This window comes from Acanthopagrus latus, chromosome 2 (assembly GCF_904848185.1).
Source record: "Acanthopagrus latus isolate v.2019 chromosome 2, fAcaLat1.1, whole genome shotgun sequence".
NCBI lineage: Eukaryota > Metazoa > Chordata > Actinopteri > Spariformes > Sparidae > Acanthopagrus > Acanthopagrus latus.
This window is the reverse complement of record NC_051040.1, coordinates 27207376-27234267: the sequence shown is the minus strand read 5'-3', so window position 1 is coordinate 27234267 and position 26892 is coordinate 27207376. Positions and strand designations below refer to the sequence as shown.

The window sequence follows — 26892 nt, the reverse complement described above, 5'->3', positions numbered from 1 at the left end:
ACGGTCTGTCAACACAATAAGAAGCACCGTATGTATGTCAGACCAGCTACATGAGAGAAGACCACAGAACACAGTGACATCATAGTTCCTCTTGTAAGACACCACTCACTTTTATTTGTAATTGTTTCTGTACAGCAGCATCTCGTAAGCATAACAACAAACACAAACGTGCTACTTTAAATAGAATTAATGAATTAAAAGCAGAAGAAAAAAAATCGCTCTCAGCTAAGAAGCTACGTCACTTCCGGGATGCAAGGGAGAGCAAAATGACAGCTGGTTTGTTTTTATCAACAAGGAAAATTCAAAATAGACATTCAAGGTATGTAGAGCGACGACCTCCTACTTTATCAGTATTTGAGCCGTTCTCTTGGCGTACTGTCATCATACAGTGGTTACTGGAAATATGTTTATATCGTTGCCATCTGTAATCCATGTCAGACTCCATCGAGGTGCTGCTGGGGGTCAGGCTCACTGAGTCTGGACTGGACACTGTCTCATTCTCGGCTGCCGACAACCGGCAGTTGCGCTTGATATTTACCGGTCAAATGCTAACTAGGAGCACTTGGGAAAGAATATTTTGGAATGTGCTGTTATTGGCCGTTCAGGGTTAGCAAAACGCTTTTAATCAAAAACCAATCTAGCTTCACAAATCGGTCGATTTTTCGGTGTCTGTGCCTTATCGGCCTAGCTGTAACGTAACAAGCCCAAAGAAGGACCGTTATTAATCACCTCGAGTCATACATGAATTCGGCATAACTCTCATTAAAGAAGTGTCACTCACAACAATGAAATATCAACTTTTGTAATCACTCTGCCTGTTGTTGCCAGGACCGCTTTCAACCAAATTGACGCTGCCTGGTACGGGACTGTAGCTAGTAAAGCGCCAATGGAAGTTCATATTTTGTCTAACTGACTATTGCTTTGTCAAAGGGATATATGCCGAATTCACAAGAATTATGTATTGAATAGCAAGCTGTCTCGTTTCAATCGTTAGATATGTGCATTTACTGATATGCAAACAATTACGACACGGTCAAAAGGTATTTGGCATAGCAGGCTTAGCATGGAGAACAGGCTGGCCGTATTTCATTCGAAAATCTGTCACTTCATACAGTAGGTGCCAGTGCCGATTCAGTGGAACGTTACAACACCTCCGTGAGATCTTTAGCGAATCACAAAGTTGAATATGAGGTCGGCGTCGTTTTTATTGGATCAGTAGCACGACATTGCGATATGAAATATTAACTTTTTACAGTCATTTTGTGATTGTTGTTGCCACACCGAGCAGATGTTCCTCTATGAGAGGCACTGGCTGGTAAGACGCCTTTAAAAGTGAACATTTTGCTGAAATAGTACTTGCTTTGTGAAACGTATGCTGAAGTGTTGGGTGCGTACATGTTCTCATAAGCACAGGTGAGTAAAATTGTCAGAGTTCTCAAGGGGGTTCGGCACAGTGGACTGACACAACAAAACGTCATCACCTCTTTATCTCCTATTTTCTTCACTATACATGTGACATACTTACTGTACAGTCATAAGACCGAGTGTGTTTATATTGTCACTCATGGATAAGTGTTTGGTTTTATTAGCCCCTATAGTTGTTCCTGTCTGCTGTGTGTCTGCCAGGTTGAGAAAGCTTGGCTGCTCACAGTAGCGCTCTGCTCTGCTATGGAACTGTGCTTTCATGGTCTTTCGATGTTTTATTGATATTGTCAAATGATTACCAGGGCAGAAGCTGATCTTTGACTTTGTTTGTTCTCCAGTGTCATGTGGTGAATGCCCTCCAAGTCTGCCATTTTCTGGCCTGTCCAGAGCAAATCCTGACAAACTGATCAAAAGAGGGAAAGGATTTCTTCTGGAGACATATGTCAGCCCTGCCAGGCACTCTGGAGTAAGACATTTCTGACTTAGACTATTGGCCTCTTGTTTCATCTACCAAACAGACAGCTTTGTCTAGTGTGAAAGTTAATTGTGTTCGGTTCCAGTTGCACTTCAAGTGAATGAAAGAATAGATCTGTTAGTGGATATGAAATGAATCAGGCTACTGCTGTTTTCTTTAACAGGCCATCGGTACAAACACAGAAGAAGACAGTGAGCAGTGATAGTGGTCAAACTAAAGGAAACATCCCTTCAGGTAAGACACTTTCTGCCATATCATTATATCAACTATAACCATATTCAGTTGGAGATGACAGAAACAGTTTGGAAATCTCACATGCGAGTTGTTTGGCATCTGTGTTTTATTTGTGTTATGTCTGTAGAAACAGCAATGGTATTACAGCAAATAACTGGATTTATATGCTCAACAATAAAAAGGGGCTTTCGTACATTACCACAATTTACTGCATCCCATTTTTGTCAACAAAGATATTGTAACAGGATCCTTTTATTTTTTTATTTCAGCAAAAAACTCTACATAATTTATGCCTGCTTGCAGCAGATTCCAGGTCAAGGCTCTGTCCATGCATTTTAAAACACACTAATCTACTTGTCATTTTAATTATAGAAAGCAAAGTGATAAGGGAGGTTAAAAGGGCTTTCCTTATATTGCGCTGTTATTTTACAAAGTTTAGGTTTCTCATTTCTCTCCTCTGGGCAAAATCAGGGATGGAACAGTGCCTATGTGGTTTCCTGATAAAGACTTAGAGACACCCCCTTTTGTCACTCCCTGATCACATTATCATCCATACCGCTCCAAAAATAGAAACACAGGCATTGATCAGACCTAGCCTTCTTTGTGTTTCTGCTTGTATGCCTGATCTAAACAGGCTACAACTGGGAGAAGTGAAATGGTTTATCTACAACACGGGGTGACTGTGTTATTAATGGCTGATTTATGGAATGAGGAGGTTGTAAAATGGCAAACGAACTCCTGAAATAAACAGACTGATCATCAGCAGGACACCAGTGTTTTGAAATTTTAGACCAGTATGTGAAACCAGCTGTTAAACTGAAACAGCCAGTTAAAACAGTGGACTACTGTACCCTACCAGTCATGGAATTTCTCCAACAGTACATAACTTACAGTTGAGTTTATCAACAATTTACTAATATATACCTGAAAGGCCCAGTGGATTAAAAAAAAACAACACATTTTGATAGTTGATTTATTTGTCTCTGTAACTGTAAAGCAAAAATGTTAAATATTGCTAACTCCAATGTCGTTAATTTGATTACTTGCTGCATTTTCTATGCTATCAAGAAAGGATGCTATTTCAAGAGGTCTACAACCACTGATTATTTTCATTATTGATTTATTTGCAAATAAATTTCAAGATTAATCGATTAACTATGAGGCGGCCTTGGCTCAGGAGTTAGCGCAGTTGCCCACCAATCAGAAGGTCGGTGGGTTGTTTCCAGGCCCTTGCAGTCTATATGTCGAGTATCCTTGAACACGATACTAGACCTGAAATTGCTCCCTGGGGCTCTTCACAGGGTGTATGTGTGAGGTTAGCAGTTAGGGGGTTAGTGGTTGGTGGTTAGCGCTCCTGATGAGCAGGTGGCACCTTGTATGGTAGCCTGTGTCACCAATTAATTAGTATGTAAATGGATGAATGCGGACTTGGGTTATAAAGCACTTGAGTGGTTGCTAAACCTAGGAATGCACTACAAAAGTACATTCCATTTACCATTTGCCATAATTTAGTCTGTAAAATGTGAGAAATGCTCATCACAATTTCCCAGAGCCCAAAGTGACGTCTTCATGTTGATCTTTTGTCCAACCAACAGTTCAAAAAACAAAAAAGGGCGACAAAAGAGCTGCAGACCCTCACATTGAAGAGGCTGGAACATGCAAACGTTTGAGAAATCAGTGAATCAACTAATTAATCAACTAGTTTCGTCAGCTACAGACATCATCTTGCGCACTTGAAAATAGCTGTTCTTCACTATTTTGTAAAGTAAAACCAGATTTCTCCACTGATTTTCTGACTTTGTCAATGGACTCAGTTAAAAGAATCAAAAACGATTCACCGAAAAAAGCAAAGAAAACACAGTTTACCTGCTGGGTGAAGACAAACACAAGGTTCTATTTCTTCTTTTACCTTAATCACAAAGCCATATCTCTTAACCAATTTACTGTCTTATTCAAATCTTTTCATCTTGTATCTTACACCTTTAGTTGTTCTAAAACCCTTTTGTCAAATTAATCTTATAATTGACATCATGTCTTTGTTGCTTGTGTCTATTAAACCATTTTGGGATATCCACAGCATAATTGCTTCCAACATTCACATGCATTTACCAGGTCAGGGATCCTCTGTCAGGAACTCACTATCTACTTAAGTTTCTGATCCATCTCAACCAGTAAAAACTAATAAAAACAAACAAAAGAATAAATCACAAATTGGTAGTCAGAGCAGTAATTTGAATTTCTGCACTAATTTCCAGGTCCAACACACACATATTTAGACAGTGACACTCTCTAGTAATGATGACATATAACAAAGCAGTGGACTTGAATCTGCTGTGTATCTGCCAATCTCTAACCGGTCACTACTGGACTCTAACCTGCTAAAATTCAACAGGAACCTAGTCAGATAAGGGGTGGGGAAAGGGTTAGTGTTCCGGTCCCTACCATATACAATACAATACACTTCCACAATTGGTAGTTTCATGCAAGGGGAAAAAACTCATGGGTAGAGGATAGTTTCAATGCCTAATACTAGAACTGGTAAGGGTCACAGAGTTACTACTGGCCATCCTTGTCACAATCAGGTACTACTCAAAAGGAAGGTAGGGGTGGAACGGTTTACAAAATCCACGATTTGTGTTGTTTGTTTTTTTCTAACTTTTTTTAACACTGTAGAAATCAGCATAAAATATAAAGACTAATAATCCATAGTGCAAAATGTATTGAGTAGCAAATAGAACTAGAAAATAAAACAGGACTATGTACTAGCATATTGTTTACTCATTTACAGTGTTTACTTGTTTTGTATATTACTGTCTTGACTGACCTGAACAAAATGAATATCCCTAGTGGACAATATAGACATCTAATCTAATCTAATCTAATCTAAAGCTCTGTCTCTTTTCGACAGCTGAGGGGGAGGCTGTTCAGTGGGACTTAGCCATGGATCCACCAGAGAACATGGAGGGTCGTACCTTTGTGGAGGTGATGAGTGAAAAGTACAGTCCAGAGAACTTCCCATACCGCAGAGGGCCTGGTATGGGGGTGGTGGTGGTGCCCACTGCAGGTCCTCAAGGCTCTCCTATGAAAGGTGAGCTGGAGGTGAATAATGGCTTGCTTTGTAAAATTGACAGATACATAGATGTGAGCATCATTCATTCATTACTTACCTCACTACAGCCCCTGTAGAGTGACAGACAGAGAGAGTTTCTAGCTAGCTGCACCTGTAGAAGGAAGATATTTCTGCAGGTTCAGTTCTGTGGCTGGTTCAGTTCAGTTTTATTCACCGATCAGTGGAGACAGAAGTTCATAACAAGGATGCAAAGTTCTTTCTAACCAGAATTTTCAGATTTTCATAATCAAAAAGACTCTTGTCTAGACAGTCTTAACAATACCAGAAGTTTTACTCAGAGATGTCATTCAAAGCTCTTTCAACTGTCGTATTTGAAAGACATTGACAACAGGATGCATATAAAACAAAAACAGCTCTCATGAACTTCCATCTTGTGCACGTGGGTTGTGTTCGCCATCAAATCTGTGTGGGGATAAAGAACACTATTAGATGAGGCCTCACTCATTTCAAATGTGATTTGGAAGCCATTTTAAAAAATGAATGTCAATGTTTTATGAATTTTCTTCAAGGTACTGAGTATTAATAAGTAATGCTATACACGTAGTAATAGTTAGACTACATTAAAAAAATATAAACAGATGTTTTTACACCTGCGATAGACTGGCGACCTGTCCAGGGTGTCCCCTGCCTTCGCCCTAAGTCAGCTGGGATAGGCTCCAGCCCCCCCGCGACCCTGCAGAGGATTAAGCGGCGTACATATAATGTGTACAGATGATGGATGGATGGATGGATGTTTTTACAAGTACAAAAGTTGTAGAGAAGGTAGAACATTTGGATTCAGTACATGCCATGTGGCTGCATTGCTTTTTGGTCTTTTGAGGCATTCTGGTGTTGAAAAATTGGACCCATGAATACGAGATGTATCCATTCTTTTATTTGAGGTAGAAGAAACAGATACTGTAAGGAACCAGGGCTTTCAACAAATAAACTGTATTAAACTTTGTAAAATGTGCTCCCTTTCATTAGCTAAAACGTCACAATTCTAAGTTGGTGCTCTTTATTTTGGGAACTTGCATCACTGTCCCATAGCAATTACTGATTTTCGTCTCCCTACTGTTTGTAAAGCACAATCAGCTCATGACTGTATTACTTTATTTTGAATTGCAATAATTACTAAATTCTCTGGCTTTGACAAACTGTTTTTGTAACAGTATGATAGTTTTCTATTTAAAAGTGCAGTTCACCCAAAAATGAAAACAGAGTCATTATCTACTCAACCCAAGGGTAATGGGAAGTTCTCCAGGGGGGTGTTTGTTGATGAAGGTTCTCAGTCATCCCGGTCATTGTAATTGTAAGTGCTGTATCGTTGGCAACTGGACTTATTTCAGTTTCTTGAAAACGTTTCACCTCTCATCCAAGAGGCTTCTTAAGTCCCAACTAACTGGAGGGGAGTTGCAGGCTTTTAAACCCTGTGTGGGAGTGTCCTTACAGAGTCGTTAGGCCATTTGTGGGTTGTTGACCCAACTGGCCTCCATGTGGGTTGCTAGAGCTAGGTGAGCCCAGGTGTGAATGGTCGTTGAGCTGTCTAGGGAGCTCAGTACTGCATTGTATGTAGGTGAGTGATAAGTGATGTCATATGCCACCTCCCCTGTTCAAAGATGGTTGTTCCAGTTTGACACTGACTCCTCTTTCAAACTACCTGTCTTCTCTGGCCAAGATGTTTAGATTGCTGTTCTCTAAGGAATGATTTTTCTCCTTCAGGTGTAAGTGGACAGCAGAATCTTAACCTGAGGAGTTGGCCCTCCTGTGTTATGCCATTTGTTTATGGAAAGGCTTTTTTTTCCTCGCTGCTTTGAACAGCATAACATACGTTACTCTCCTCATGCCTGAGTGTTTTGTCCATGGACAAGTTTCTGCCTCATCCTGTTGGTAGCTTTGAGGTGAACCAGGATAGGATGTTCATTGAATACCCTCCTGAGTTTCTCAGATACGCCTGTGAAATGAGGAATGATGATGTTGTTTGCCTTTCAGTCTCCTCCTCTCTGTATGCTCTAGATCCTTTAGACATTTTGACAAAGGTCCCGTTTGAGTAGTGACAGTTTTAAGTACTCTGATGTGCTTCTGTTCCTTCTCCTTCCTTTTCCTCCCCCTCTCCAGCCCCTCTGTCACGGTCTCAGCCCGATGGTTTGGGCTTCTGATGACCCCCAACATGTGCTCCAGTGGGTGATGAGAGTCAAACAGCAAGTATTGATTGTGTAGTTTTTTTGTACACCTCAATGTACTGCACAGTCCAAGGAGGGCAGAATGTCTCCTCTGATGTTTCCAGGGGGACGTTTACTGAAAGACTTGGTCGGGAGAGCTGTCTGCCGCTGTGACTTCCTCCTTTTTTTCCTACACTGCTCAAGAAAATTGAGGAAACACTTTAAGGTGCCCTTACACTAGGCAATCTGTACCAGGCTCAAGCACATTTAATCCCCAAAGTCTAGTGTGCTTGACTAGTGTGACTGCTCCATACTTAGCACAGTACACCGTCTTGGCCCTGACATGGTTGGAAGAGGGAAGACACAACCGTGTCAAGGGGGTAAATAATGCCTTTTCAAATTGATTTGGATCTCGGGTCTTCTGGAGACCACTGTATATAGGTATTTTGCACTGTTTGCTTTGAAGCTTCAAAAATGTTTTGTGGACTACAAAACGTAACCTGACTTTACAGTCATACTCAAAAGTTTACATTAACTTGCAAAGAACATGTACACCATGACAGTCTTCCAGTGATTTCTATAGCTATACATTATTCTCTGGGATGGAATGATATTGTGGCTAAATTGAGGTTTTGGAATGGCCTTCCCAAGGTCCTGACTTGAACCCCATCAAGAACATGTGGACTGTCCTGAAGAAACTAGTCAGTGCCAGGAAGCTAACAAATATAGTTGAACTTCATTGGTTCTGTCAAGAGAAAAAAATAATCCAAAGGACTACCAGGAGACTGTGATCAGAAGCACCTAACTGAAGTGAAAATGGCCAAGAGACATTAAACCAAATAATACAATTACTGTATGTATATTTTTGACCCAGCAGATTTGGCCAGATCTATAATAGATCTATCTCTGAGCCAAACTGCATGAAAGTATTAGGTGTTCCACTCATTCCATCACAGGAAAATTAGAGCTGTAGAAATCATTGGAACTCAAGAGTTCCATGATATACATATTCTTTACTAATGTATGTAAACCACAACTATACATCAGCATGGGGGTGAGTAGATAATTTTCATTTATGGGTGAAATTTTATTTTACTTTTTCAGCATTATGCTGAACTATTTGCTAGTCTGGTAGATTTGTTTTAACAAATCACAGTTTCCTGTGACAGATAACGCTAAGTCTCAAGGCCATTTTACCTAGACAAACAACCCTTAAAAACATTTGGTGTGAACCTTCTCTTTCTGTCTGACTCATTCTCATCAATTCTCCCCCCATCATCCTTCACATCAACTCCAGACCGTCTGAACCTGCCCAGTGTGTTGGTGTTGAATAGCTGTGGGATCAGCAGGGCGGGAGACCAGACTGAGATCGCTGCCTTCTGTGCTCATGTCATAGAGCTGGACCTGTCCCATAACAAGCTGCGGGACTGGCTTGAGGTGCTGTCAGTCATTACCCGATTACCCCCTGTACCGGCTACCTGATCACAATGTCCTTATATTTCTCTCATGCTAACACAATATAAATGTTCTTGGGTAACCTTTAACAAAATAGTAATAAATCACTGGATTGAAATTTAGACCAATTTAGAAAATAATGAATTCCTTTTTTTACCTTTCAAAGTTTCAGATAACACACCGAAATAATATTTAACACCTCTCAACAATTTCAGATGTAGCAGCACACAATATAACCAACTTCAAGTTACCTTAACTAAAATGCACTTTGAAGTCAGTGGGGCTACACTCAACCATTACACACCTAAGCTGGCATAATAACACAAAATATAGAAAATCACCTGTTGCAGGCCGGATGCCAGGCTTGGGAGCAATGAGACCCAAAATGTATGGCTGGTTCACTCAAAAGAGCAAAAATAAAAGCTTGGTACCTTTATTTTAGCATTCTTAGTGCAGTCTGCAGGCTTACCAGTCTCTCGGTCTCTGATGAACAAACGGGCAGACGGGTGTCCTTAGCAGGCATCTCTGCAGCTTTTACCAGTCTCTTGGTCTCGGTAAAGAACAATCAATTTGCTAATGAATGCTAACAACGTACACTCTGTATGCTAAGGAACCATCAATCTCATGAAGCTGGAGCTCTTTATATCTCTATGGCAGTTTCTTCTATCCCCTTTGCTGCTGTAATTTTTCCCATGTCCTAATTGTGGGACTAATAAAGGATTCTTGTCTAATTTTCAGATCAGCAAAATTGTGTCCAACATCCCACACTTGGAGTTCCTGAACCTGAGCTCCAACCCTCTGCAAGGAATGCACCTTGAGTCACAGTGGGCTGAAGCCTTTTGTCGGGTCCGACGCCTCGTCCTAAACAACACTCAAGTGTCCTGGGACACCTTGCTTTTGCTCACCAGGGAGATACCTGAGTAAGAAGAAAAGTTAACCAGTGCTTCTTCTTTTCTACACAGACTTGTGAAGGGGGTGGGGGGCAATCCTGTACTTTTGAGAATGAAGGCCAAACACAGATTTAGTAGTTTTCTGACTTGAAATGATCATTTTAAGTGAATGATAAATAATAATAATAATAATAATAATAATAATAATGATAATAATGATGGTGATGATAGTAGAAGTCAAGCAGGACCACAGCAGCAGGGCCAACCACCATCTATGGGAACCAGTGAGAAAAGAAATCACAGAGATTCTGGGGACGAAGTCAAGTCAGTAACCTGCATTAATGAGACATGAATATGTACAGATAGAAAGAGAAAGAGAGAGGAGCTCAGTGCATCATAGGAAGTCCCCCAGCAGTCTAAACCTATGGCAGCATAGTTAAGAGACCCTATACAGACCCTAAATTCATCAATAAGGAAAGTTTCAAGTCTGCTCCTAAACATAGAGAAGGTGTCTGCCTGCTGAACTGACACTGTAAGATGGTGGAAAATGGCTGAAGGCTTTGCCTCCTGTTCTATTTTTGGAGACTCTAGGAACCACAAGTAACCCTCCAGCCTGAGAGTGCAGCGTACGAGTAGAGTAATAGGGTACTATTAGGTCTTTAAGATATGCCGGTGCCTGGCCATTACATCAGGAGGATTTTGAATTCCCTTCTGGATTTTACAGGAAGTCAGTGCAGAGAGGCTGATATAGGAGAGATATGTTTTCAGCTGGAGAGTCTTCACAGACTTATTGGAGCAGTCTGATATAGGTTATTTCAATATCCCAGCGCTGAGGCAGCAAAATCATGGACTCGTTTCTCTGCATCTTTTTGAAATAGTATGTTCCTGATTTTTGTAATGTGCTGCTGGTAGAAGAAGGCAGTCCTTGAAATGTGTTTTATGTGGGAGTTAAAGGACAAATCCTGATCTAAGATAACTTCCAGATTCCTTACTGTGGTGCTGGAGGCCAGAGGAATGACATCCAGAGCAGCTATATTATTAGACATTTTTGTGCAGGTGTCATCATGGAGTGTTTTATTCTAAAAAATGCACCAGATGTTTAAATGTTGCTTCAGTATCTGCTTCCTGTGTCACTTGATCTGATCTGTGCTGAATATGGCCATGTTGCGGCAGATCTAGAAGCCTTGCGTATCTGCTGTGGAAGGGTCTGGACTGTCAGAGCTGCAACAGAGTAGATGTGCAATGCAGCGGAGCCAGTGGAAGTACACACATAAACTAGAGTGAAACCTATCAGCTCCGCTGCTGTGGCGGACCAGAGATGGACAAACACAGATCTGGTGGAACTGGGGGGTTAATCAGTTGAGGAGCAGCTTTCTACGAGCATTGTACTGGAATTTCCTGCTCTGTTAAAATATCTTGAAAAAATATTGATAATCAATACCATGTTTTATACCTTTGGAAAAAATGTACACAACAAAATATAAAAAACATTTTTCATTAAATGATAAATATAACAATGTTTCTGTAGCACCACTGCTTCTTAGCGTGATTGCATCTTTCCGTGATCAGAGTATTTTCCTGTCAGCTTAAACTCTGCTGTCTGTTTATTATGAAAATCTTCATGAATTGGTGATGCTGAAGTGGGAGCTGCCACAGCTCTCAAAATTCTTTACAGAAATCAGTGTGCTGTGTTTTCTTTCTTTGCTAAATTTAGTGTGTTAGCACTTTTGTGAGCACTGCTCTGTAACCTCAAAGTTGCCTCAGTTGTGAGGTATTTCCACATAGCATCGCTGCTGTTATCCTTGTCCACCAAAACCAGCTAGAAAGGGCCTGCCCTTGTCATCTTTAATGAGCTATCACCATAACAAAAATAAGAGAGAGCGATTTCTACTAAATAATTAGTCCCTGAATTGTCATCAGAAGGACTGGATCACTCTCTCACTGTCTTCTTCAACCTTTTTTTCTCCTGTGTTGTCCTGCAGGCTGGAGGAGTTGTTCCTTTGCCTTAATGAGTACAGTAGTGTGAGTGCCTCCAGTGTGGCCTGCCCCACCTTGCGCCTGCTTCATATCACCGACAACAGCCTCAAGGATTGGGCCGAAGTCCGCAAGTTTGGCTCCATGTTCCCCAGCCTTGACACGCTGGTCATGGCCAACAACAACTTAGCCTCTATCCAGGACAACAAGGATATCCTGCCGCGACTCTTTCCCAACCTACGCAGCATCAACCTGAACAACTCAGGTCAGTGGAATAGTGGAGTGTTGGCTCATTGTCTGTCGGTTTTAGTGAAGGACATGTTCAATAACTAAAACTATGTGTTTGAGTGTCCTGTGATGGTGTAATTTAACACTGATTTTAGGTTACAGATGTTTCCCCAGGATGACAGTATCTGGGTCTGTGGGCACTGACTTTGTAACAGATGATAAAATTAGCACAAGCAAACATGTGACCGTATCTTAAAAGCTTTGATTTATTTGGAGAGTATTACATTAGATTCTTCTCCATGTCGTCCAATCGCAGGAACTGTTTCTATTTCAGGGAATATCAGTGGTGAATCTATTTTTAGAGTTCTGTTGAGAATAGATGGGGCAAAAACAATAACCAAAGACATCTTCAAATCGACTTCAATGCATCACTTTGTCAGATCACCAGAGGCACAGGAAACATCCTTTCTGCAAGTCATTTTGTCTCAGATGAAGTCCTAAAGATGTATTTTTCTTGAAACGAAATTGAATTCTGCTCACGGGCTGAGATTATTACTCTGGTTACAAGCGCAGTTTGTGTCAGGGATTTTTAGACTTGTGCCTTAAAGTATTGAGACAGGAGATACTAAGGCAGCAAACATTGTCAAATAGGATTAAGATGTTGACTAAATACTTGTATTAGGTAAGTCTGGGCATTAGAATGAAAGCAATATGTATCAGCTATAGACATGTCATTGAAAGCAAGAAGAAGATTGTTTGAGAAAATATTTGATAGTGTTACATGTATGCATCAAAGACGTTGCATGCGAAACAACAAACAAACACACAGCAAATATCCCCTGGCTTATGAACGGTATTGTCCCTTGATATTGGAATACACTACGAATTACACACAAGGCCAGTTATTTTATGTTTGTATCGCCTTGTCAGTGACAACCAGCAGAAGAGCATGAGGTGTTATTATGGAGCCCACCGAAAGTTCTCACAACTAAAAACATAACTCATTAAAACTGGTAACTTACACAGTAGCTCTGGTCATCTCGGCTTTTCTTGCGGCAAACACATCGACTCCCTCCATCTCTTTTCTGATCTTCTGCTGCTCCTTTCGGTGTCACTCATCCTTCAGAAATGCTCTCCGAGTGTCTCTGAGCTTGTTCGGTAGAGCTGACAGTCCAGCTCTGCCAGCATGTGCTCGGCCACCCTGGCCTGTTTGCCCTGTCTATATGAAACTTCACTGTTGTGGTAGACTTTTCAGCCCAGGCCAACTTCAAGGCTTATTTTAAACTGATAAAAATGTGTATTGTATCTCTCAATACTTTCTAACTTCTGTACCCTGTCTGTGTCTCTCACAAAATCTGTTAGTTCCTGGCATTTAAAAACAAGGTCATTAATTGCTTAAACCAGCTGGGCATTGTAGTTTTTAACAAATGTTACTCAGAAAGGCGGAAAAATGCATTTATAGGGGACTATTTTAAACAGCAGGACAGTGTACTGTATGTAGGATTTCAGTCAAAATAAACAGTGTGTGTGTGTGTTCATGGTAATAAAGAAACATCTCACCCAGTTGAACAGTCACTACCTTTCCATGCACACCAAAGTCGAGCTACGGTCATAGCTCGATTAGGCTGTTTAATTGGACTACCACCATTGTCCCAGTGTACAAGCATCAGGGGAGCTTTTTTGGCGATGTGTGATGACCAAGATAGGTTCTCAGTGATGGTAATTCCAAAGACCCAATAACTGCTCCACCTCGGCTCCACTGATGTAGATAGGGGTGCCTGTCTTTACCTCTTTTTTTCTAAAATCAACAATCAGCTACTTGGTTTTGCTGACGTTGAGCAGTAGATTGTTTTCTGTGCGTTGCTCCTCCGAGTATGTACTCTTACTTTTACTCTGGTTGTTTAGAATTCAGCTGATTATGGTGGTTCCTCTGCATACTTCACAACAGAGTTATATTGATGTCTGGGAGTGCAGTCTCCAGTGTTGATGGGAGGAGGCTGAGCACACAGCCTTGGGGGGCTCCTGTAGTTGAGACATGACTACCAATCATTACTCTCTGGGGTCTGCTTGTGAGGAAGTCCAATATCCAGTTGCAGAATGTGTACTCAAGCCCAGAGTGTTTAGTTTTCCAATCAACTTCAAGGGTGAGACTGTGTTGAACACTGAGCTGAAGTAAAAAAAAAAACAAAAAAAAACAGCGTCCAGCGTGAGGATGAGTAAGATGTTAAAATGTCAGTAATAACATCAGCTAGCTGATCATCACATTTTGAGTACACAACCAGGTATATTATGTGGACCAGCAGCTGTATTTATATTCCCTCTCAGAAGGACTTTGCACACCTGCCAGTTATATTTACTGCTGTTGGTGCTGAAGTCTTGCTCTGGTGTATGTATCTATCTATGTATGCTTAATGTCGCTTTTTCGGGGCCTTGGTGCCATATGTTCTAATTTTCTCCTTTCAGGAGAATGCTCGCTTGCTATTATTTAACACACCATATGCCAAACTATTTGAAACGTGACTTGTGTGTGTTTTATCAGGTCTCAACCAATGGGGTGACATTGAGAAGCTGAACTTCTTCCCTAAGTTAGAGGAAGTACGGCTGCAGGGCATTCCCTTACTGCAGGCCTACACCAATGCAGAGCGACGCAGCCTCATGATAGCACAGTGAGTTCTATCAATGACATCAGTGAGAATAGTGTGTAGATATAGAGGTTGGTTTGTATTTTCCTAACATTGAGGACTGTTGCAATAATACAGAATGTATGTGCTTCCCGTCAGGCTTCCTTCAATATCACTGTTAAATGGCAGTGTTGTGACTGACAGTGAAAGAGAAGACGCAGAACGGTTCTTCATCCGTTACTACTTTGACTACCCTGAGGAAGAGCTGCCTTACAGGTTGCTGTACTCTCTGTCTGTACACACTAACTGCATTGGTGTGTGTGATGTTAAGACTGACAGCAAAAGCTGCTCTTTTCCTCCTCAGATACCATTCCCTGGTAACCAAGTATGGGAGGCTGGAACCGCTTGCTGAGATTGATCTTCGACCTCGGTGTCGTGCCCAGGTGGAGGTTCACTGTGAGGAAAAAGTGGAGCAGGTAACGGGGTACTGATTCCAAATTGTTCACACATGTAGGAAGGTGGGCCCTAAAGTGATATTATGTAACCTTATTTCCTCCTTGCAATCCTGTTAATGGTGTTTTTGTTAAGCTTGGAGGGGATCATGAGTTGTGTTTGTGGTTGTGTGTGAGTGTGTGTGTATCTATCCCCAGCTAACCTCACATACTACTCAACCATTTGCCGGATCATTTCTGGGCACACGCATTGTATGAATGTTTGACCTCCTGTGGTTGTGGTGATTCACATTTTTGAAAAACCCATTTTACCAACTGCTGACTCCTCCCTTCTCTTAACTGCCCAGTAGGAGTAGCTAGTAATCAACCACTGCATCAGCCCAAACATACCTAGCAGTAGTTATGTGGCTCTGATGTCATCCAAATTCAACATGTACACATAAATCAATCACCTCCCAAATGACTGAGTGAACTGTTTTCTCAGATGTGATGTGTGTTTTGCTTAACAATTTCCTGACATGATTAGAGAAGCCTTCTTCGGTAATTTTAAATATATGCATGCAGTAATGTCACTAGGGTACTAAATTTTGGTCTATCTTTAAGCCTGAGGGTGTTTGTGCAGTGCACGGAAGCAGCAGTTGCCCTGCTGAGATGGCAGGGCATCCGCTCAGCCACATATCTGAAAGATTGGCTGCTGTTGGCACAGTCGGAGCAGGAGGCCAGGGCGCACACATGTATCTCATATGACACCTATTTGATCTGGGTTTCGTGATAAATGCGGAAAAGAGCATGCTGTCCCCAGCACAGGGCATAATCTTTCTGGGATTATCCCTGGACTCGGTGACTTTTACAGCGCGCATGTCAGCAGAACGAGTGAAAACTTTCAGGGCATGTCTCACGCTCTTTCATCCAGGCAAATCTGTTCAGTTCAGATTGTGTCTAAGATCACTCCGGCTGATGGCGTCTGCCATTCTCATAGTCCATCTCGGTCGCCTCTGCATGAGGGAATTCCAGCTTTGGGTGGCCTCATGCGAGCTGGATCCCATGCGTCATGGCGCACAGAGCATTTTGGTCACACCGGGGTGTGCCAGTGTGCTACGCCACTGGCAAGTCCCGTCCCCTCTGACACACAGGGTGCCCATGGGCTCTGTCCAGGAAGGTTGTCACTACGGACGCCAGCCTGACAGGTTGGGATGGAATTCACGAGGGTCTGTCTGTAATGGGCCACTGGAGGTTGGACCTCTAGCAGTCTCACATACATGTTCTGGAACTGTCAGCGGTGTTCCTCTACCTGAAACATTTCCTTCCGTCTCTTATGGGTCATCAGGTCCTGGTGAGAATGGACAGTACGACGACGATGGCGTACATCAAACTTCAATGGGGGTTACGTTACAGTCAGTTGCCCATGCTGGCACGCAAACTGATCCTGTGGTGCTGCAGTCGTCTCCTCTCCCTGAGAGTGACACACGCCCCAGGAGCTCTGAACAAGGGCGCGGACCTGTTATCCAGGGTCATGCCACTATACGGGGAGTGGACTCTACACCTAGAGAATGTGGAACAGATATGGGCCCGTTACAGTCGGGCCACAGTGTTGAGTGGCTCAATCTGTCAGCTGTGGGACTCGCACGACATGTGATTTCCACTATACAAAGTGCTCGAGCCACCTCCACTGGGTCTCTATGACTGTAAGTGGAGAGTGTTTGAAGGATGGTGTCACAGACAGAGCCACATTCCCTTTCAGTGTCCAGTAGGAGTGATATTGACAAATATATATATATATATATATATATTATATTATTTAATTATATATTTTATGTCTATATTATATATATTGTATTATATAATATACTGTCCTGATTGACAAACATAAAGCCTTCTCCATGGTTAAAGTGTACTTGGCAGCTATCGCTACCTGTGACGTGGGGTTTGGGAAGCAAACGGTGAGCCAGCACCTGCTGGTTTAACGTTTCATGAAGGGAGCGTGCAGGCTTCTCCCCATGTCCAGACCACTGGCACCACCATGGGATCTGGCTGTGGTTCTGGAGCAGCTTAAAGGTCCTCCCTTTGAGCCACCGGAGGGAGCAGACTTGAAACACCTGTCTCTCAAGACAGTGTTGTTACTGGCTCTGGCTTCAGCTAAACGTGTTAGTGACATCTCTACGCTTTTGGTGCATCCGTCATGTGCTCAGCTCTTTCCGGGGAATGTAAGGATGATTTTGAAGCCCATCCCGGCTTTTGTGCCCAACGTGGTGGGCTCGCGTCCTCCTATTGAACTTGTGGCCTTTGCTGCTTCACCAGGAGAGCAGCGGTCACATGTGTTGTGTCCAATCTGTGTGGTGTGCACTTACATGGACAGAACAAAGGGCTTCAGGAGGAGCGATCAGATGTTCGTGTCCTGGGCTAATCCTCATAATGGAGGATGTAGGCCTGTGAGCGCATTCCACTAGGTGTTTGGCCGCATCGTGGGCCTTGTTCAGGGGAGTTTCTGTTCAAGACATCTGTGCTGCAGCGAGTTGGTCCTCGGCTCTCACTTTTGTCCGTTTCTATATGCTGGACGTTTCCGCTCCATGCGTGGCACGCGCTGTTTTGCTGTCCTGGAACAAAGTACTTTTCTCTGTGGGTTGGTGGACGCGAGATAAGCTTGTCTGGCAATACGGGAGCTACCACATCCCATAGTGAGACATCGGGAACTTTGGGTTATTTGCATAAACCTGGTTGTCTGAGTAATATGAGTGAGATGTGTCACCAGACAACCCTTCTTGCTTGGGCAAGTGAGAAAAGGCGCTTATCTTGAATGTCGTGGTGCCATCAACATTAGCTATTTAAGGTAGATGGGACTACCTGAGGTTGACGGACGCGTTCAGGATTGGTGTAATGAGATTAATGCTTCTGAGGGCTGCAGCAAGATATGCATCCCATAGTGAAACATCTCACTCATATTACTCAGAGAAACAGGGTTATGCAAATAACCCAAAGTTTTCTGCTGCTTGGGGGTCACTGCAGGTAGTCATTTAATGTGTAATTTTATCCACCTGCAACCTGAATGTTAATGAGAAATGACAATGTTAATTTTTGCATCTATTTTAGGATTAGTCTCAGACACAGACTAGAGGAAAATGCTTTTTAGTTCTCACATTTCTGTCATTTCCATCCTTCATAGTTTTAGTCTAGTTTTAGTGGACAAATCTCAAGCAATTCACCAAAATTATTACTTGACCCGGACAAGTTATAAAGTTATTAGTAAAAGACTTGCAAGGGGGTTAGGGTTTTTGCATGCACATAACAACATTTCAATGTAGGTAACAAACTGAGTAACAAAACAGAGTCTGCATGGTTTGGGAGCAAATTTGCCAGAAATTGTCAAAGCCGATTGAGCAGTAACACTAACTTAAATTTTACAAGTATGCTGAGTTGACCTTTGGACAATTTATTATAGTTAAGGGCTTTCAACTCTTCAGGTTGTTTTTATTATCACCACTTAAACTTAAGCCACAGATCGTCTCTCAGTCTCCCTTTACTGCATTGTGTTTTCCTGTTTTCCTGAATTATAGTGTCCATAGATATATTTCTTTTTGTGTTTTCAGCTCGTTGTATTATAATGAGATAAGACCTTTTCCCTCAAATGACCATAAAACAAAGGAATACAGACTTAACTATGCATTTGGATTAAAGTCTAGTGGATATTCTGATGTAGTTTACCTTAGCTGGGTAAGAGTACAATCTAGTCTACTGTACAATAGCTTATACACATACATTATCAGCCAAAACATTAAAAGGGCAAGCAGGTGGTATGAAAAACATTGGTAATTACTTAACAATCATCATTCATGTGGATGCCACTTGATACCAAAAACCCACCTATACTATGTACAGAATTTAAAACATAAGACTTTGGCTTTATGTACCTACTCTGAGATATATGGGTGTGCATTTAACACCTAAATGTAGAAACTGTTTGTCTTTGTCTCAGCTGAACATCCGCTTGGACCAGACGGTAGCTGAACTGAAGAAGCAGCTGACAACAGTGGTCCAGCTGTCCACCAATAGCATGAGGCTCTATTACATTGATAAGTGCAGCGCCTTTGGTCCAGAGGAAATGCGTTACAACACCCGGGTTCTCCATTCCTACAGCATTCAAGATGGGGATGAAATACTGGTGGTGCCCAAGATCAAGTGAGCCGCTGATGTCCAACTGGCTGATATAGAGTGACTCGGTGATTGATTGATTAATTGGATTATTTGTTGATTGGTTAACTGATTATCACAAAATAACTGGGAAATGCATATGGAACAGCATCAGCAGCCCACATGGAATGTTGGAGAGTAAAAGAAGAAAATGATGTGAACACCGTCATGACAACTGCACAGTGGGCTGCTGGGGGGCTCTGGCTGGAAATGCAGCCAGTCTGGAGTGGATTTTAAGAACTTTATTTATTTCATCTTTTTTCAAGGGCATCCACTGGAGCTAATGGACAAATCTGTCACACTGGTGAACCGACCTAGAGAGCAACTTGCGATTAGCTAACAGCTTAAACAGAGGGGAGGGCACTGCTGTGCCAGCATAGCAGCTCTATCTCTTAGTACACGGTATGTACCATAGCACCTGCTTAGGTAAGTATCCAACACCAATGACTTGCCCAGTTGATGCAAAAGCTACCCTGATAAGTAGTGACGCCGTGCTTTCAGGGTGGAGAGGGAGCTCTGTGCGCATCTGCACATTTGAAGTAGGCACCATATCAGGAGGAGCAGCAGCTGCTGAACGAAAAATCATGCCATATACAATGTTAAATGCAGGGGTTCACAATGAAACTAGCATTTTTCGAGTTTGTTTTGTTGTTCAGTGGTGGATTTTTTTTGTATATCTGTGTGTAACTGCCAAAGTTACAAGATGTTACATGCCATTCAGATTGTTTGACAAAAGAATCAAAAAGGCAAGGAATCATTCCTGAGACAGAATGACAATCAACAATCAGTTTGGATTTAATAACAGAAAACACAGATTTTAAACCCTTACGCGCCTTCCAGATGTTTTAAGATATGTAAAAATACTTTCCTTTGAATTCTAATTTCTCTACGGGTTTTAGTTAGAAATGAATGAACGGATTGACTCCTTCTCCCTCATCCTAAAATCCAGAATCTATAAATACACAAATGTTGGAATTAGCCATAAAAGATCAACTACTTGTGGTAAAATCTTCCTACTTCACTGATTGTCAGTGTATGTGCCCTGTCGGCTTCTGGTTTCCACATCACATGTTTGCATACTGCATCAGGATTGGCTTCCAAACTAGTTATCATTGTGTTTGTACATGAATTAAGAGAGGGATGCACAATAATATTTGCACATGATATAAGGTATAGGGTTATTCTTCTTATGTCAATTCAGTGGGCCTCCCAGTTCATGTCATGGATTTTTTTGGGAAGAAAATCATGTTTAGATTTCTATGAAATTCATGGGAGCTTGTAAAACCCTTTAACTGTGCTCCAAATGCTTTGTAAGTTATTAAGTATTGATGTTTGGCCCTCAGAACTATATTGTAGCTTTTTTTTTGATTCCTTGTATGTGAACACTCATCCCCACCAATCGCTTATTTTATACTGGATTGGATGGAAATTTGTCCTGAACATCCAAGAGACACTAAGGAAACTTGGCAACATGTTTTCAATTTAATGGTTGTTGCTGGATGGTAAAAGTAATCAGATTCATAATCAGGAGCCATTTTTTTTAAAAGAATCTGTCAATTTCAAAAATTCCTTTCTCCACTATTTTTCACTGTCTTGCAACCAAATTTTGGTCCTGTGTAGTAATAATCCAGTTCAGTGCACTCTGGGTCTCTTGGATTTTCAGGAAATCCAGTGAAAATGTAAAATTGGTGAGGTTTGAAATAGCTTGGAGAAGGAACCACAAAAATGTTGAAATTTAGCTCAGACCTCAAAGGTCATAGCTTAAAAAGTATTTGGAGTATAGCTATATGACTTTGGAATGTCTTATGAATTAAATTGTAGTTTCAATATGAATATTTCTGAGAAAGGTCCTTTACATGAACTGGGAGAAGTTCTGAACTTTGGGTGAGTTGGCACGAAATGACCCTATTGGCTTTGAAATTAATTTAGCAAGCAGCAGGCCCTGGCACCCCCTGTGCATTGGGGCATGTGGTAGCCATGGACACTGACTCGAAATTGGCTCTGAATTTGAATGTCACCTCCTATGGCACCAGAAAACAGCCACTAATTACACGTTATCTTCCATTTAGTGTATCAAGCGTAGACCACAGCATAGAATATATGAGCAACAAAATTATTGTGACACAATATGTTCTTCCTGTCATCAGTAGATGGCAGAGTGACTTTTGAATATTGGATGTAGATGTCCTTGGACAGTCTTTGAACACATGCTCATGTTGTGGGCAGATTGGACAATGTGCAATTATTGCGAGCAATGGAAATGTTGTTTGAAGAAAGTTTCTAAGTTTCATTATTTGCCATAATGAATGTATTATGGCTTTGCTTACCCCATATGGGATGGGTCTGGTTTACACGCCAGAAGTCATTTGTAAGCATATAGGGCCTTCCTTTCTGTTGCCATAGGGTGGAACTACAACTGTAACTGAATATTGGCATGCCCTCAGTGCAAGACTTTCAGCAAACAAGTGAAGTTTGGAGCAGTCAAGTGACAAAACACTTCCTGCTTCATGACAGAGTACTTTCGTTAGACACCACGATTACTGAAATTACTTGATTACTGAGCGTTGTTAAGTCCTACGATCAAGGTGGAATTGTGAGTCCTATTAACAGCCAAATTTCAAAATAAATCAAACAAAATAGCCAAACCTGCTGGGTTTAGGCATTGTCCCCAAGAGACTTACTTTAAAGTCTTCGGATGCTAAATGTGCCTACCAAATTGCATACGTGTGGGTGAAATGTATAGCAAGGGCAACATTTTTAGGGGGTGCTGCCGAACCATTTAGCCCCACCTATGTTCAACTTTTTTTTCTTCTTTTAGCCCTTGTGCAATGTATGGTGAGTTTTCAAGCAAATTTGGCTTGGCTTAAATGCATTCATTCATTCATTCATTCATTCATTCATTCATTCATTCATTCATTCATTCATTCATTCATTCATTCATTCATTTATTTATCTTCTGACCATTCTGTGGACTACAGAAAGTCTTATGACAGTGTTCTGCATCTAGTCTTATGGGAATATGGGGCACTGGAGCTGTTGCTACAAGCCATCCAGTGATTATTAGGCTTCATCAAGGTTGTCCCTTGTCACTGATCATGTTTGTTGATAGAATCTCAAGGTTCAGCCAGGGGGAATTGTATGGGGCCCTCAGAATTGCTCCTCTGCATTTTGCAGACAATGTGGACCTATTACTTTCATCAGACTCAGAACTTTAACATGCTATTAAGTGTTTTGTTGGTGAAACAGTATGGATGACAGTCAGCACCTCCAAGTCTGAATCCCCGGTTCCTGGCCAAAAATACTTTCCTCAGGTTAAAAGTGAGTTTCTGCTTCAAGATGAGGAATTCAAGTATCTCAAGTTATTATTCACTAGTGAAGATAAAATGATTCAACAGGCCGCACTGAACCATTGTGGTGAAGTGGGAGCTGATTCGGGAGGCAAAGCTTTTAAGTTACCAGTCAATCTACATTCCAACCCTAACCCATGGTGACAGGCTTCAGGTAGTAACTTGAAGAGTGAGATCAAAGGAAACAAGCCACCAAAATTAGTTTCTTCCATTGGGTGGTCCGTCTAACTCTTAGAGACAGGGTGAGAGGCTTAGACATCTGGGGGGAGTAAGGAGTAGAGCAGCTTGCTTTGGAGGTTTTTCAAGCATGTTTGGGGAGGAGGAAACCCCAGGGTAGATTCAGAACATGTTGAGATAAGGTGTCTCATCTGATTCGGGAGCGACTTGGGATCCCCCAGAAGAAGCAGCAAAATGTTATTGGGAAGGTGGCTCAGAATAAGCTGCAGAGGATGGATGGATGCATGGATGAGTGCATGGATGGATGGCAAGACACCTACTCCAAACATGTATACGTGCACATACCACAAAGCAGCTGTAGTATCATGATATGTGCTGCCCCCTACAGGCTTCACAGTGTTAGAGAGTAAAATGTCTGCCTCTACAGTAATCTCAACAGCTCAGTTTGTTTGGGTTTTTTTGTGAGGAGAAAAGTGACACACACACACACACACACACACACACACACACGGTGGGATCATTGTATACAATCTCTCATGCACATTCTGCACAGGAGCAGTATGATGGCACATCTTAAATATTAAAATCACCATGTAATTACAGATTTGATTCTATTCATCCACCTGTCATTCCTTCAGCTACATAACCTGCTCATTCATATCATCTTAATCAATTCAGGAGCAGGTTGAGAGCTTGTCATTATTAATTTAAAGGGAGAAAGTATTTAATTAAATTTTGTTCAAGCATTATGTTATTTCAGTTCATTTTTTTTACTCATTGGTGTAATATAATTGCATGTTTTTTTGTCATTGTATATGATCCTGTTTTATGCACTTTTAAACACTTAATCAATGAACCTACATCTTTACGCTTTATTATGTTTTTTAAGAAAGTAATGAACAATTTTGGCTCAGTTTCATGCATGTGTATGCACTTTTCAACTGCCCATTATTCAGTTAAATGTTCCTTTATGCCTTGTACTCTATCTGCTCCACCTTAGTGCATTCTGCATTTTACTCCGTTCATGCCCAGAAGTACTTCCACCAAAGATAGCTCATTAGGGTATTATTATCACTATAACATAGAAAAGTTACAGTATGTATTGATTTTATTATACAGCCTCCACCATGTATCAGAGGAGCATTGATGTTTGGTGCTATCGTTTTTTTTCCTATAGCAAGCAACTTAGCAGAGCAGGGGATCCCTGACGGTGTGCAGTGTTATAGCTATGGACACCGCTGATTCATCAAACCACAAGATTAAATATTCACATGTTGGTTTGGGTTATACTCTCAGTTCATCCACACTCAGCTCAGTGTGCTATGTTTGGCCTCTTTTCATCAGTTTTCTTTCACTCTAATAGTATCAATATCTCAAGTATGTAAATGCAACAATATTTCATTCCTTACTAGCATAATTTACCAGTTTTTATTTTAAAAACACAACTGCAATACTTGAATACTAGAAAGTGTGATGTCATAGACTAAAGAGACAGTATGAAGGTGTAGCACTGACATATAGCAGGTTAGATGAAACAAGCTGCAATGCAGGAACCTGTTGTCCCATGGGATCACGGTAATGCTGATTAAATGTTTGCGAAGCATGAACCACAGCCACTGAAACCAGCACAGGGAGAGGCAGCAATGCAGTGCTGGCACCAACTTCAGTGCTGAGTTACAGTGTCTGTACTAATCAGTGTGAGATGTGTTAGTGAGAAGTGAGAACATGCAGTATATCATTGTTTGTAGGGGTTTATGTGTTTGAGAGGGAAGTCGTCATGCCTGCTTAGATCTTGATAGAAGTTTGTTGTTTGTTCGGCCCAAGAAAATATTCTTCTATCTATATTTATTGTTTACCTGTTTAATTCATCCAGATGTTTTTAAAATTTGTTATAATGTAAATATGTTATTTTGTGTCTGTTGATTACTGTCCAACCTCCTACAAGCCAAAAATATTGGCAGAGGCAATTTACAGTGCTTAAAGCTCCTGAAAACTTGATTTAAAAGTATATCTCTGGTACATTAAGAAATCGTTACTAGTAAAGCAACAATAAAAGTTAGGTTAAAAACTGTTATTATCTTCTAAGAGTTGAACAAAAACTCACCTGATCAGCCCCATCAAGAGTGTGTGGATGTGGTTTGATTAAATGTGATTGACAGCAGCCTTGCAAATAAATAAATAAGCCCAAATGTCATCACATTTTCACTTTTACTTCACTTTCAATTTCTGACTGGTATATTTTGTGACATCACCAACTGATACCTGTCTATTCAAATAAGTGAGAAGAACTCAGGCAAAATCAAACAACATGAACACTTTATATGTTGTGTGATATGACAAGGTGAATCAGAAAAACAAATTCTTGCGACCCTTTAAAGGAAAATTCCATCCTGACACTTTGTAGCAATGCACCGTTTGGGTTTTATGTAATAATCTGTTGTTTTACACTGCAAATTTTGAGTTACTGTACTCTTACCAACTGGACCATCAACAGCATACCTCAGATTCTTGGCCTGTGTGAGGCCTTTCTAGAGACACATCTGTCACAGAAGTAGGCACAATAATTCTACCAGCAGTTGTCTCAATAGGTCAGAATTCACTATAACCACTCATATATTGGACTGGATTTGACTCAAGTCACTGTTTGACATGATGACTTGTCTGTGTTCATTTTTATGTTATCAGTTTAGTTTGTTTAGAGTCTGGCTGACAGTATTTCACTGTTAATAAGGGTATTTAGTGATATATTAATTGAGAAGAAACTAAGAAATAATTTGGCCTTTTTAAAGTTATATTTTTGTTTTCTTTGATGACAGTTATTTCATTGAATACCAACTCATTGTCGTATTTTTTAACAGGTGAGATACATTGGCCAGTAATATTATTAAAAAGGTACAGACACAGTGTATTTCTTCTTTACAAGTACCATATACTGCTGTTAACTTGACTTGGGACTTGATTTGACACAACCTTCAACTCAAATTACCTGGAAATGTATTCATCTAAGTGGCAAAAACAAACCTACTCAAGAGTTACTGAGGGTGGACTTTTCCTTTAAATTTAACCAGGTATAACCCATTACAGGATATATTCCTCCAAAACCAAAAATTCAGTCATTATCCCCGCACCCCCATTGCAATGGAAAGTTTGGGGAAGTTTCTTAGTCCACAAACATTTCTGGGGCGTCACAGCAGTCCTCCTAAATGTAAGTTTTTATTCAAAATCTGCACTATAACTGCAAAGCTAAAAGTGTTGGCGTGCAACCTGTTTGAAGTGGGTGTAAATGTATAATGTGTAAATATTTCCAATTCAGTTTTGGATCTCGGTCATTTTAATTTTCTTTTTCTTCTTTTTTTGGGGGGGGGCTTTTTTATTTTTACATTCAAGTCTCCAGCTACTTCAGTTGTTTAGTAAGATGCTGCTGCACTGTGTGTCGCCCCAGAAATGTTAAGTGGTCTACAAAACTTCACTTTCCCTTGACTCTTCATCAGAATACGAGAGAGAAGTGGGGAGAGGAATCACTGAACTTTTTGGTTGAACTTACCTTCAATTCCTGCTCTACTCCTGGAAACCAGTGCAGTCAGAAATTATTGTAAGAAACAAATGAGAAGCCAAAGTTGAGTTGAAATGCTGCATAATTGCTCAGAAAAGTGAAACTGTTTTCAGATATGTTTTCAGTAGATGAACCACTTATTTGTTTGATTGTTGTTTGTTTGATCAGCGCTTGCCTGCTCAAATGGAGATAATTCATGCATTGAAAAGCTCCATATTTCCTTTGCTTAATGAAATACTCAACACATAAGACATCTGGCAGCTTCAGTACAGCACATACTGTTTGAATGGAACCCTGTGAAACTAAATACACACTTCCAACTCTCGAAGAAAACATTTCTCTTTGATTACAGTGGTATAGATTTTGGTTGGACCGAGTGTGCAGGTTTCATCCCCGCTTAGACTAATGCACCAGTATTTAAGCTGATCACCTCACCCATCTATATATAACACGGGACTGTTCGTAATCTTTGGCAAATAAAAACATAATCATTTTTATTTGGCACCTATATGAAGTATTAAATGGAACAGATTGAGTCGTCTCTCATGTATTAGTATAAGTAGAGAAGATGCATCACTGAATGGTAATAAATGGCAATCTCCCTC

At 41.0% G+C, this 26892-nt stretch overlaps 1 protein-coding gene across 6 annotated transcripts; it reads left to right on the top strand.

Moving 5' to 3' along the window:
- The first annotated feature begins 46 nt into the window (after positions 1 to 46).
- On the top strand, positions 47 to 26892 carry LOC119007776 (tubulin-specific chaperone cofactor E-like protein). 6 transcript variants are annotated; one of them, XR_005071231.1, is made up of 13 exons: positions 239 to 319; positions 1764 to 1891; positions 2064 to 2134; positions 5043 to 5222; positions 8703 to 8842; positions 9599 to 9780; positions 11733 to 11989; positions 14492 to 14618; positions 14733 to 14849; positions 14938 to 15049; positions 18996 to 19198; positions 19477 to 19612; positions 19712 to 26892. XR_005071231.1 is itself a non-coding variant. In XM_037077682.1 (12 exons), exons 2-12 carry the CDS (start codon positions 1866 to 1868, stop codon positions 19526 to 19528), a joined length of 1467 nt encoding a protein of 488 aa, XP_036933577.1. In that variant the 5' UTR covers positions 47 to 93; positions 1764 to 1865; the 3' UTR covers positions 19529 to 26892. The 6 variants fall into 6 exon arrangements, 5 of the variants coding, with proteins under 5 accessions (XP_036933577.1, XP_036933569.1, XP_036933605.1 ...); XM_037077682.1 differs by lacking the exon at positions 239 to 319 and adding an exon at positions 47 to 93 and having other exon boundaries at positions 19477 to 26892; XM_037077674.1 differs by having other exon boundaries at positions 19477 to 26892.

Coding starts and splice junctions, on each gene's coding strand:
- LOC119007776 (XM_037077682.1), top strand. CDS start 1,866: ATGTCAGCCCTGCCAGGCACTCTGGA. Junction 5,223..8,702: donor TCAAGGCTCTCCTATGAAAG/GTGAGCTGGAGG, acceptor CATCAACTCCAG/ACCGTCTGAACCTGCCCAGT. Junction 14,850..14,937: donor GAGGAAGAGCTGCCTTACAG/GTTGCTGTACTC, acceptor TTTCCTCCTCAG/ATACCATTCCCTGGTAACCA.